The sequence below is a fragment of the Mesitornis unicolor genome, unplaced genomic scaffold (assembly GCF_000695765.1).
Source record: "Mesitornis unicolor isolate BGI_N332 unplaced genomic scaffold, ASM69576v1 scaffold19200, whole genome shotgun sequence".
Classification (NCBI taxonomy): Eukaryota; Metazoa; Chordata; class Aves; order Mesitornithiformes; family Mesitornithidae; genus Mesitornis; species Mesitornis unicolor.
In genome coordinates this window covers 1-12,755 of record NW_010157843.1, presented here as the reverse complement: position 1 = coordinate 12,755, position 12,755 = coordinate 1, and the positions used below count along the sequence as shown (strand labels likewise).

General features: G+C 48.1%; 1 protein-coding gene across 1 annotated transcript; it reads right to left on the bottom strand.

Moving 5' to 3' along the window:
• Positions 1 to 223: 223 nt before the first annotated feature.
• CDKL2 (cyclin-dependent kinase-like 2 (CDC2-related kinase)) lies at positions 224 to 12,639 on the bottom strand. The gene is made up of 12 exons (XM_010181700.1): positions 12,470 to 12,639; positions 8,577 to 8,771; positions 7,841 to 8,019; positions 6,415 to 6,527; positions 6,014 to 6,153; positions 5,384 to 5,472; positions 4,790 to 4,916; positions 3,851 to 4,125; positions 2,837 to 2,927; positions 2,163 to 2,274; positions 1,942 to 2,048; positions 224 to 283 (listed from the first exon to the last, which is right to left on the bottom strand). The coding sequence occupies exons 1-12, from the start codon at positions 12,635 to 12,637 to the stop codon at positions 224 to 226; spliced, it is 1,656 nt and encodes a 551-aa protein (XP_010180002.1). The 5' UTR covers positions 12,638 to 12,639.
• Positions 12,640 to 12,755: the final 116 nt, after the last annotated feature.

The following is a 12,755-nucleotide window of genomic DNA, read 5'->3' as shown; positions in this document are numbered from 1 at the left end:
GAAAACAGTTTACCTGCCACAGCCAACTTTGGTATCCATAAAGACGCGTGCTGCTCTCTGTAAGGAGTCCGATAGCTACATATCCCAACCCCAAATGTGAAAAGTGTTTCCCTATTGCCCTTCCCAAACAGATATGTGATCATTAAACAACCCATTTGAAAGCCAGACTGCAGAATTTAAAGCCTACCTTTCCCAGGCGGGCGCGATCTCCTTCTCCGTAAGGCTAGTGCTCAACTCTGGGCAAACCGCCTTCTGATGCATCGGACATCAAGGTCCCAAACAGCTGTAAATTGGGAAGGATTAAAAAGAGAGGCTCAATTTCCAAGTGTATCATAAATGGAGATGTATTGGGCTTGTGTGGCAAGGTTTTGGTAGCTTCTCATAGGTCTGACAGAGCCAATGCCAGCTGGCTCCAAGATGGACCTGCCACTGGCCAAGGCTGAGCCAGTTGGTGATGGTGGCAGCACCTCTGTGATTACTTATTTAAGTAGGAGGAAAAACTGCTGTGCACCAGTAGCTGGAGGTGAGAGGAGTGAGAAAATGCCAGAGAAGCGACTCTGCAGAGACCAAGGTCAGCAAACGCCTCAGGTGCTGGAGCAGAGATGGTGAAGAGGATGGTGAGGCAGGGTGTCCCTGGCACAGTGCAGCCATGGAGGACCCACACCAGAGCAGGTGGCTCCAGCCTGTGCTGGAGCAGGCTCCTGGCAGGACCCATGGAGAGAGGAGCCCAGGCTGGAGCAGGTTTGCTGGCAGGACTTGGTTCTGTGCCCGAACCACTGCACCCCAAGGAAGAGACCCACGCTGGAGCAGTTCGTGAAGAACCGCAGCCCGTGGGAAGGACTTGTGTTGGAGAAGCTCGTGGAGGGCTGTCTCCATGGGAGGGACCCCACGCTGGAGCAGGGGAAGTGCATCAGGAGTCCTCCCCATGGAGAGGAAGGAGCAGCAGAAACAACGTGTGATGAACTGACCGCAGCCCTCATTCCCCATCCCCCTGCACTGGGTACAGAATTCAGGAGTAAAGGTGAGCCTGGGAAGAAGGGAGGGGTGGGGAGAAGGTGTTCTAAGATTTGTCGTTTTATTTCTGATTATCCTACTCTTATTTGGTTGCTAAACTAATTTCCCCAAGTCAAGTCTGCTTTGCCCATGATGGTAACTGGTGAGTGATCTCTCCCTGTCCTTATCTCGACCCACGAGCCTTTTGCTAGATTTTCTCTCCCCTGTCCAGCTGAGGAGGGGAGCATCACAGCGGCTTTGGCGGGCACCTGGACTCAGCCAGGGTCAACCCACCACAAGAAAGAACGCTCAAAAACCGCCTTCTAGGGACATATGCAAAGCCAACAAGAAATCTGTTCTTTTATCAAATCAGACTTCAAAAATGCTCTTCCCCTCCCACAGTACAGCCTGCCAAATCTCAACTGGAAGGTTGAGAAAGCAGCCAAAACGACTGCCTGTGGAATTACACAGCTCCCAAACAACATCTCACTGGTACCAAGGAACAAGTCTTTAATACAGTTGCAAATTTCCCCCTCCTCTCCCTATGCCTGCCTTGTGCTTCCTCCCTCCCTAACGCACTCAGCCCCTCAACACCTAACAGGGCCAGAGCAGTTCTCCTCAAAAGAGTTGTCCCTCCTGGTCTCTCTTCAACTCTGGTAAATCAGGCTTACCTCCAGCCAGCTGAAATAGCAATAATTCACGTTGTCTGTCTTTGCAGTGAGAATCTGGTATTTAGCTAAGCTCAGGGAGACACAGAGAGCCCCATGTTTCATCCATGACCCTTGTCTTTTCCTCAGCATAAAGCCTCAGGTCTTTTTACTTAGCTGAGAAACCGAGGCAAGTCCTGCTCCTCTTAAGGGCCACACTGGAAACTTGTGGGTCACGCTGTTAGAAAGTCCAAAACCAAACAAATACAGAGCAGCACAAACTGGTTTATTGCTTTGTTACCTGTTGTGAGGCTAGGCCTAGGTTATGGAGGTCAATAGCAGCAAGGGAAGGGACACGGGACTCTGAAACGCTTTTATTTTCCTTTCTCAGAAATCTGGGGTGCCACGCTGCAAAACACAACCAATGCATACGGTGTTAAGGAAGCAAGAGCTGACCGCTCTAATGCTTCTGGACACTTATGTAGGATCCAGGTTTTACTAAGTGGACATCAAAGCCCCTACCTTCCACTCCTCTCAGTTCAGGGAGATGGTTTAGTTCTGGCAAACGCACGTCTGTCTTGGAGAACTCCCACTTTTTCCTATTTCCCTGAAGGATGTTTTTCTCATTTGTAACCTGGAATCAAGGGCATAAGCACCAGCTCATGAGCACAGAGAAAATACAATTATATTTCCAAGCTTACGAATGCATCAGCACAGCAATGTTCTGCTGTAGCTGGAACCTGCACGAGAATAAAAGACTTCACTACGTTTGAAGGCATCCATTCTGCTCACGTGTCACTTACACATGTTTTTATACATTTTATACCAAAACAAAATCAAGCATCTAAGCGAGACTGCTTTCAGAGACACAAAACACACTTAACTACAGAATAGCTCGGATTAGCAATCTGTACAAAGCAAACATCCCTGCTGGCGTGGAAAGGGTGCTTGTGTCTACGCAGTGGAGAGTTTTGCATCTCCCTTCTTTTCATTAACAAGTTTTAATGCATTTATGGCATGACTAAATAAGACCCTAACCCATATTATATCCAAATCCTAAATTCTGCTTCAGTGACACAGCACACAAGGTCTACTTTTCCTGGCCAGGCAGGAGACCATGGATATAATCCACAACACGAGCTATGTTTCATGTAAGGTAACTATTACCAAAGGATAACGGATGGCAGATGACTTACCTGTGTCAAGCTTACTCTGTAGTGGCCTGTTGGAGAATGCTTCCGTTGCTTCAGAAATGGGTTCAAGTACTTTTTACTCTTTTCATCAACTCTGCAATCGAAAATGCCCCAAACTTGGTATTACACCGGGGTAACACGGCCAATATAAAAACAACAAATGCAAGACACCCAGAAATGCTGTCATTAAATGCTGAGAAAGAAGGCTCACAGGAGAATATCCTATATTAGCGTGGTTAACAGAGAAGTCTGGTCCAAAACAAGCCCTGAGGCAAAGCCAGGCCAGTATGGACACGCTCAGCTGCTGGAGGTGAGGCCAGGCTCTCCCACCCACGTACAGTCCTCCAGCCCAGAGCTGTTCCTAACTGAGTCCCAAACCCACATCTCAGAATCACAGAATCACAGGAGGAGACTCCACAGCCTCTCTGGGCAGCCTGGGCCATGCTCCAGAACCCTCACACTCACAAACTTTGGCCTCATCTTCAGCTTGAACCTCCTGTGCTCCAGCTTGGGACCATTGCCCCTTGTCCTGGCATTGGACAGCCCAGAGCAGAGCCTGGCTCCTTCCTCCTGACACTGCCCTTTCCTAATTGAACCCCAGGAATGAGGGCACCCCTCAGTCTCCTCTGCTCCAAGCTCAAGAGCCCCAGCTCCCTCAGCCGCTCCTCAGCAGGAGATGCTCCACTCCCTCCAGCATCTCATCTTTGTGGCCCTGCTGGACTCTTTCAAGCAGTTCCTGTCCTTCTTGAGCTGAGGGCCCAGAACTGGACCCAAGATTGCAGCTGTGGTGTGAGCAGGGCAGAGCAGAGGGGCAGGAGAACCTCTCTGCCCTACAACCACCCCTTCTCATCCACCCCAGGATGGCGTTGGCCTTCTTGGCTCAAGGGCACATTGCTGGCTCATGGGCATTGCTGTCACCAACACCCCAGGTCCCACATCACCACCCAGCACCTCTCTCAGGACAGCACAGCTCCTCAGGGATGACGGACACAAGCTCCTGTAGCTCTGCTCCCATACCTGTAATTCTGGTTTCCGGGCACAATCCCCATCCCAACCACGGTGGGAGAAAAGTTCTGGTTGATGGGAGGAATAACTATGCCTGAATTCTTGGCATAGTCCAAGCTGCTGCTGGAACCTTTTAGGCTGGTTTGAGGGCTTATTTTAAATGGGTTGATTGCACCGTCGTAGAGGGAGCTCAGGTTGGAGGATCGATCCATTCTCTCTGCGTCAGCTTGAGAGCGCTTCGTCTTCAAGAGCTTTGCATCTCTGCTCTTTGTGTCAATGCTGAAATCCTGTTTGGGAAGATAAGCACCATCTTTCTCTTGCAGCCATGATTAAAAACAAGCTTAGAGCAGTGCATGTGGGGAAAAAAAGGCAAAAGCCTAAACCTGCACGGTTCTGTAAGGATCTGATGGGGATGGGATTGTTTTTAGGTGGAAACCCTCTGCTTTCCATCAAACCGGAGCAGACTTGTCCCTGTAAATAAGTCACCTTGGGATGGGATTGGAAGGAGTGGAGGAGGAACAGCTGCAGCTTTTGTCACTTCCAAAACAATGAAACAAGAACTGAGCTCCACAGCACCTCAAGGGCACCTTTAATCCTGTGGATCTGACTGAGAGCAAAACATGGGAATTTGGAGACAGGGCCTTAATACAGGCAAACAGCCGCACCCAAGGCTGTTTTGCTCATTTGGCACAACTTATGTTTCCTAACTGATCCTTCCTTCAGCTCCGTATTCGCCAGTAACTGCATCACAAAGTGGTTTTAGACTGAGCGGCCTCCAAAGGGGAGCTTCTCTGGCACATCGCACTTACCCAATCCTTTCTGAACTATTAAATGTACGATTACACTTACATTTTAGCCACGCACTGAATCTGCTGCACGTACTTATGTAGTGATTTTAAAACAGGGAAAGAAAAACTACAATAAAGGTTTGGAAAACAAAGATTGACCAACCTGGACACCAAGCATTTTTCTTTCTTCCAAAGCATCGTCTTTGTCTCTTTTGCTGATTTTGGATTTCTTTTGTAGTTGATGGTCTCTGGCATCTTTCTGAATCTTTAGTTTAAGCTCCTGAGCAAATCTACGTTCCACATAATTAAATAAAAGAAGGTTTCTGTTAATATCATCATCAGTTGGTGTTAAGCCCAGGCTTCTGCAGCTTTTTAAGTAATCAAAGAAACCAAGCCTTTTAAAGTTACGAGAAGCCAACCAAGCATAATGTATCCATTCAAATAAAATCTTACAGGGACACACTTCTCACATCACAGCAATAAAGGTGCTCGCATCCCAGTCTGGCACAGATGCAAAGAGTGAATACAGTGTTAAGACCACAGTACCCAACATGGTGTGACACCGGGTGCACGCTCTGATGAATTAATGCCATGACGAGGTAAGGAGGCAATGTGCTCCCTCTCAACTGCTCTCCCATTTCCAGGAAGACCAAAACCAAACAAACACAAGACATTCAGCATCTGCCAGCTCTGCAATCTTCCATGCTTAACCTCCTTCTAACATTAACCTGCTCCGAGCACGAGATGGACTGTTTACCTTTCAGCAAATCCATCCCTGTTGAAGTAACTGCACTGCAGGAGTTCGGCGCAGGACGGTCTTTTGTCTGGATCAATCCGTAAACAGCTCTGTCAAATCAACATCAGAAATGAAAAGAACACTCAGCAAACCTCCCTTGTTTTCAGTTACAGTTATTTGGCTGAGACTTCAGAATCTGCTTCGATCGCGAGCCATTTCGACCACAGCCAAGTGGGTTTTAGGTTGTTTTATGTCACCCAACATACTGGTGCTCTGGATTACTGTGTGAACGCACAGACGCTCACTTCAAAATGTATTACAAAGTTGTAGGCTTCCTAACTCCCACATAGCTCCAAGAGCAAGGGACAAGGAAGAAGTAAGGGGCTGTGCAGTAGCTACAAAGCACCCACTTAGGTAGCAGACAAGGGGCAAAGCTTTTTGGGTGACCTTTCAAAAGGTCCACAGATGCAGCGAGGTGTCATATCCTTGCAGTCCCCACTAAAGTACCACCCCAAGCAGTTGTTCCTTGCATGGGGAGGTGAGAGAAAGCCACTTTAACAGCCTCAGCCCTTTCTGTAGGCTATAATCAGTTCCCCAAGGCAAGGGACAAGTAAACAGAGAAACGCTGATATTAAATGGTCAGTTAATTACCTTGGCTAAATCCAGTACTGCAGCAGGAAGCCTGGGATAGCGTTTGTCCAGAGATTCGGCCTCCTTCACTTCAGGCAACCTCATGCCAGCAAAGAGGGGATTTTTATGGAATAACTCCTGGTGTCTTGGAATTAAGTTACCTGGAATGACCCAAACAAAGCAACTTCATGGAAGAAACACAGCACAGTCCTGAGAAACACCCGAGAGGCTGAAATTCTGGGTCAGCCCTACTGTAAGGGCTTCAGTTCGAGCCACATTTGCACCACGAATTGATGCTGTACTCGCAAGCTCCTAGCTCCCCCTTTGTAAAAGGTGCTAGGAGTACGCGCTCTCAGAAACAGCTCAGCCTTTCTCCCCACATCCTTCTTCCTCCCATCCAAACATATGACTTATGCTCTTACCCAGACACTTGGTGATGTGGTAGAGCTGGTCAATGTCCGAATCCCCAGGGAACAGGGGCTCTCCTGTAAGCATTTCTGTTACCAGAGAGCCAATGGCCCAGACATCCACAGCCCTGGAAAAAAGAAACCAAGTCTACCTCAGCACGGCTTCATTCGTTTCCTGGATCTAAAGGCTGAGCTAGGACAGTGCACAGCACATCTTCAGCAGGTTACAAGCTCTTAGGGCAGCTATGGCCCCAAAACCAGCAAGACAGCTCTTTCCCAAGCTTACAAGTGCACAGATGGACGGCAAGGGTTTAGGCCTTGAAGCAGGCAAATGCTAGCAGAAGTGTGAAAGATCTAAGCTCAGGTTCAAATCCCCAATGGTTTAAAAAATACTAATACAACCTAACACATCAGTAGAATCTTGCCCCTGAGAGACCACAAGGCAGCTTTTCTTTCTGCAGGCGCCTGCCCCTCAGGTACACTCACTGTAAATGACCTCTGAGTAATACAGGGACATACATAAACCTGCACGGTCGTACAAACCAACCTGTGAATGGCACAGTCTGACTTCTGACCTGGTTTTGCAGCACTTGGGATGCCAGTAAGAAAAAGTCTCATTCATCACACCTCCTCCCTCCCAAAATATCTGTCTAGAGACTTTTCTGCCTTCCCAACTCCAACTGCACAGGAGGGGAAGCTACCGTAGTCTTCTTACAGGCTTGGGGATGAGTGTCTGGAGCTGCTAGGCAGAAAAGGACCTGGGGTGTTGGTGGACAGCAGGATGACCATGAGCCAGCAATGTGCCCTTGAGCCAAGAAGGCCAACGCCATCCTGGGGTGGCTGAGAAGGGGTGGTTGTAGGGCAGAGAGGTTCTCCTGCCCCTCTGCTCTGCCCTGCTCACACCACAGCTGCAATCTTGGGTCCAGTGCTGGGCCCTCAGCTCCAGAAGGACAGGAACTGCTTGAAAGAGTCCAGCAGGGCCACAGAGATGCTGGAGGGAGTGGAGCATCTCCTGCTGAGGAGTGGCTGAGGGAGCTGGGGCTCTTGAGCTTGGAGCAGAGGAGCCTGAGGGGTGCCCTCATTCCTGGGGATCCATTTGGAAAAGGCAGTGTCAGGAGGAAGGAGCCAGGCTCTGCTCTGGGATGTCCAATGGCAGGACAAGGGGCAATGGTCCCAAGCTGGAGCCCAGGAGGCTCAAGCTGAAGATGAGGCCAAAGTTTGTGAGTGTGAGGGTTATGGAGCATGGCCCAGGCTGCCCAGAGAGGTTGTGGAGTGTCCTTGTGTGGAGACCCCCAAAGCCCTGGCCGTGTTCCTGTGTGACTGCTCTGGTGATCCTGCTGTGGCAGGGGTTGCAGTGGGGGAGCTTTCCAGGTCCCTTCCAACTCCTTATATTCTGGGATTCCATAATTCTCCAATGCTGGCATGGGGAACCATGTCTTACTTGCCATACTTGGTGTCCCCCACCAGCAGCTCTGGAGCTCTGTACCAGCGGGTTGCCACGTAGTCTGTGTAAGCTTCCCCAGACGCTGTTAACGTGCGGGCAAATCCAAAGTCGCAGAGTTTTACAACTCCCGACTGCGAGACCAGTATGTTCTCTGGCTTAATATCCCGATGTATTATCTGCACAGAGAAAAGCAAGTGAAGACCAGGAAATTTCCAATTTTCTACATAATAAATTGACCGGCTCACCGAAAACATCCACTTTCTCACATGCAGGTAGAAATCTCTATTTTTGCAGGCACATTTTTGTCTGTAAAGCGCAGCTGACACAGAACCTCTAATTTTTTTAAACAGAAAAGTGTTAACTTTATCTATCACTCTGCACGTGTTCTGCAGGTGTATTTACTACAGGTGTTTTAACAGGTCTGATTTATTGTGCTTGAAAATCTGGCCTCGACCACGAGTTTAAAAGCTGTAAGTACTGCAAGAGCCATGAGCATGTCCTGCAGTTAAATGTGAAGAGTATTTTAGGAACTGGTAAGAGACACAGTTTCCCAAACATAGAAAGCAAACTAATAAATAAATCGGTGTGTGTGTTTATATAGTTACACAGCTATGATTAAACTGGCAAACCTGTTAGGAATCAGTCGAAAACAAACCCCTAAAGCCAACTCTTGTAAAAAAAATATATGCTTCCGTATCTATTGATTCAAGAGCTGACTTCTCTTCATACTTACGTTATGACTGTGACAAAACGCTATTCCTCTTATAATCTGAAACAAGTACTTCCGAACCCTGCTGTAGTCCAGCCCGTTTGGAAACGCCTCCAGGTCGTCGAGCACCGTGTGGTCCACGAATTCAAACACCAGGTACCACCGCTTCTTCTTCTTATACACTTCCAGCAGGTTCACGAGATTCTCATGCCGGAGTTGCTGTTATAAACCAGGAGATATCTGGTTTATCATTTAACGGATGAGCTGAGACCAGAACTGCTGGTGCTGCCCTGGAGTGCTCATCACTGCACCCACACTCATTGGTTTTTAAAATCAGTTCACTGGTATTGTAGAAAGGATCTATTTTGCCATTTTTTTAATATAACGTGGACGATTTCCACCACCTCACATATGCAGACACCTTCTATAATTTAAAAATAAAAATAATGCTGACTACGGACATTTCTTCTTGATGGGGATGCTCCAAATGCACTGATCTGTTGCTGCATTCTGCCTCTCGCAACACTCTCCTCACAGAAGCACTGACACTAACTTGTGCCTGTACCTTAACTTTTCTAATAAGGATGATAAAAGACTTTCTTTTTAATGTCCTACAATACCCAAAGCATTTCTGCTGGCACTGCCAGCTTAGGCACATTTACAGTAACTAACGTGTGCCAGAATACAAGCAGATTGAGTGGATAAAAGGAAAGTTCATCATTCTTACCTAAAATATACTCTGTTAGCAATCGAACAGCTTCTATTAAACTGTGTCTAGGGGATTCAGAGCAAAAAGTGACAAGCCAAGGATTTGAAGACGTATTTTTTTTACTATTATACAAACGGGAAAGCTGAAAGACTGAAACTTAAATGAAGAGGGGAAAAAAAGCAGCTGTATTTTCTAGTTATTTTGTCATCGCACGCCAAGCAGACAAGAACCCACCTCCAACCTGTTACACATTCGTAGTGCTCGTTTATCTCATGCCAATTTACCAAAACAGATCGTACTACAATGTTAGTTATTAGCTCAGAGCCCAGCAGGGAAACAGCACCAGAGCCTGCCTGAAGGCAGCACCACAGCCCAGGGGACTAAACCACCCAGGACTGGGTCGGTGGCGTCACCAAGAGCTGTCTCACCATGGGCACCTCTCCAGGGCGTCAGGACGATGGGAGGGAGCGCTACTGGCTTGGCTAGAGACAAACAGCAGCTGAGAGCTGAGAGCTGGCAAGCATTTCACAGAATCACAGAATCCCAGAACGTTAGGGATTGGAAGGGACCTCAAAAGCTCATCCAGTCCAATCCCCCTGCCGGAGCAGGAACACCCAGATGAGGTTGCACAGGAAGGCGTCCAGGCGGGTTTTGAATGTCTGCAGAGAAGGAGACTCCACAACCTCTCTGGGCAGCCTGGGCCAGGGCTCTGTCACCCTCACTGAGAAGAAGTTTCTTCTCCAATTGAAGTGGAACCTCCTGTGTTCCAGTTTGTGTCCGTTACCCCTTGTCCTATCATTGTTTGTCACCGAGAAGAGCCTGGCTCCATCCTTGTGACACTCACCCTTTTCTGATTTAAAAGAACAGTACAATTAGGCTTGGTGAAGCAAATTAACCACAAGAGAAGAGGGAGCAGCAGCAGCTCCCATCCTGTGGCCTCTGGGTCCACGTTCACGTCCCAGGCAGAGGGGCGCTACCGTGGTCGTCAGCTGGGTGCTGTTACACATCCTGGCTTAATTTTGGGTTTCCACATTGAGTTCAACAAGCTGAGGCCATTCAATCCTCTCTTTCAGCTATTTCCTCACAGATCCTTTCTTAAACATTAATTTCTTCCCAGCACGGGAAACCTGGAGAGGTTTTGCTGTTTTCAGCCACAATTAAATTTCTGCCCAAACTTCAGAACAGGAGAAAAGGGAGCAAAAAAGAATCAGGTTTACAGAGAGCATTTAAGCGAAGAGACTAGAAAAAGATTAAATCTCTAGGTATTTATTTTCACTGTGAGAGGCCATGTTTATGATGGAAACGTTCCCCTCGCTGAGTTACCGTTTAGCCAGGAAAACAAGTTAATTCCCAGCACACCTGGGAGGTGGGACGTGCTTTGCCTCAGTAACTGAGCCAGCCTTGCCAACAGCGCAGGTACTATCCAGACTAACACCGACTGCACCTCAAGCTCCTAAAGTACATTTCTATTCACTCCAGTAGCTCTCGCAGCGATGGTAGAGATGACATGTCTTCATCAGACAGATCACTAACACTTAAAACTAACATATTTTCCCCAAAAAACAACAGATCACTGAGTGATATGTCCTGGCGCAGAATGACACACTGCATCCTTGTCAGGAACACGGCAGCAAAACCTGGCAGTGAAACAGTTCAGGCACTTACAAAAGCCTCTGTATGAAGAACGGACACACTGCATCCTTGTCAGGAACACGGCAGGAAAACCTGGCAGGGAAACAGTTCAGGCACTTACAAAAGCTTCTGTATGAAGAACAAAGCCAAGAGAGGATACAGAAAGCCCTTGTGAGAAAACACTGAAGAGCACACACACAAAACTGTGTTTATCTAAAGCTTCCGAGTATCTCCCCAGAGCACAGCCCGCAAAGAGAAGCACCTTTAATAAACCAACTCACACAACGAGGCTATGCCACACAACTCTGCTGGTCAGAAGCCAACAGGCTGAAGTACAACTGGACATTTGGGTGAGTATAAAGAATTCACAAATTATTCCAGGCTGATCATAAACTCAAACAGCAAGGGACACAATGGCAGCTGACTGACAGGGTTTGGGGAATTTCCTACCTGATCTCCTCCAGCCACTTGTTGGCATTACCAGCCTGCCAGGAAAGTGCCATTAATAGAAATAAATTAAAGTAAAACGGTCCTAGGAGCAGATTTCTCTATCACATAACACCACTCTGGTTAGGTGCATTGTCACACATCCAGGCCACCATTAACCTGCAGGTTTTAAGAGTTCAGCATTGATCTCATTTTCAGCAAATTCACAGCAGCGCGGTAGTGTTATCTGGGACATGACACAGGGACACAGTTACCACCAGGAGGGAATGGAGACCTTGTGACTCCCTTCCTCGTACTTTTCCTTGCTGAATACAAGGCACGTAAACATATTTCTGATCAAGTCAGCTCCAGCCAGGCAAATCCAGCACAGCACCCAAAGGGAAAAGCAGCTCCACACAGCTCCAACTCAAAGACTGACTGAATCTGCCATGGCTTGGCTGCTTATGGAAATACAAACACGACCCGATCAAGTCTCTTTTGGTATGGACTTTATTTATACTTTGTAAGTCATGGGCAGGAGCAACTGTGTTTCTCCTTCAAAACTGACCCAATGTCTTCAATTTACACCCATCCTATAACTTAACTGGACTAACGCCACTCCTTAAAGGGCTGTTAAGGATTCTCAAGAGGCAGTTTCCCCCCAAGAACACATTGACTCTCTACAGGTAAATCTCACCCACATACATCAGCTCTGAACAACTTGCACCTTTACCACAAGAACCACCCAGATCACAGACGTGACGGTTGCTGTTCTGCTCAAAGGAGATGTTTGTCTTCACAAAGATATTTAAACACCTGACTAGGATTCAAAATACGCCCTGAAGAGGCACCTTGAGCACGGCAGAGGCCGAACCCACACCTTGCTGCTCTCCTTCCCCAAGGAACAGCCAGGCTGAGCCTGCAGCAGGGCTGGCTGCTTGAGCTTCCAAATAAAAATGTCATGCTGTGTATTAACCACCTCGGTGCAGCAGCCCATGGTGGACATTGTACCGCTACATAAGCATCTCCCAGCAGTACGAGGAGCTATGAATTTAAACACAAAACCATCAAAAAGCCATCGGTCTGATCCAATTTTATTGAAAACATGGGCCCGCTCTGCTCAGCTTTCACCCTCCCAGCCCCTGCTCACCTTCAGCAGCTTGATTTCCCTCATGGCGATCTTCCTCACCACCGCATCGTCCTCGCTTTCCAGGAACTTCTTGACGGCGACGATTTGCCCGTTCTCCTTGTTTCTACACTTGGTCACCACCCCGTAGCTGCCTTCCCCGACCAGGCCTAGCACTTGGTACTTCTCCATGGCCGCAGCTTGCCCTTCTACGGGGAAGCTCCTTTAGCCAACAGCCGGGTTGTGAAGGGACCGGGGCCGGTGCCGGGTTGTGAAGGGACCCGGGGCTGTGACGGCGGCGGGCCCTGCT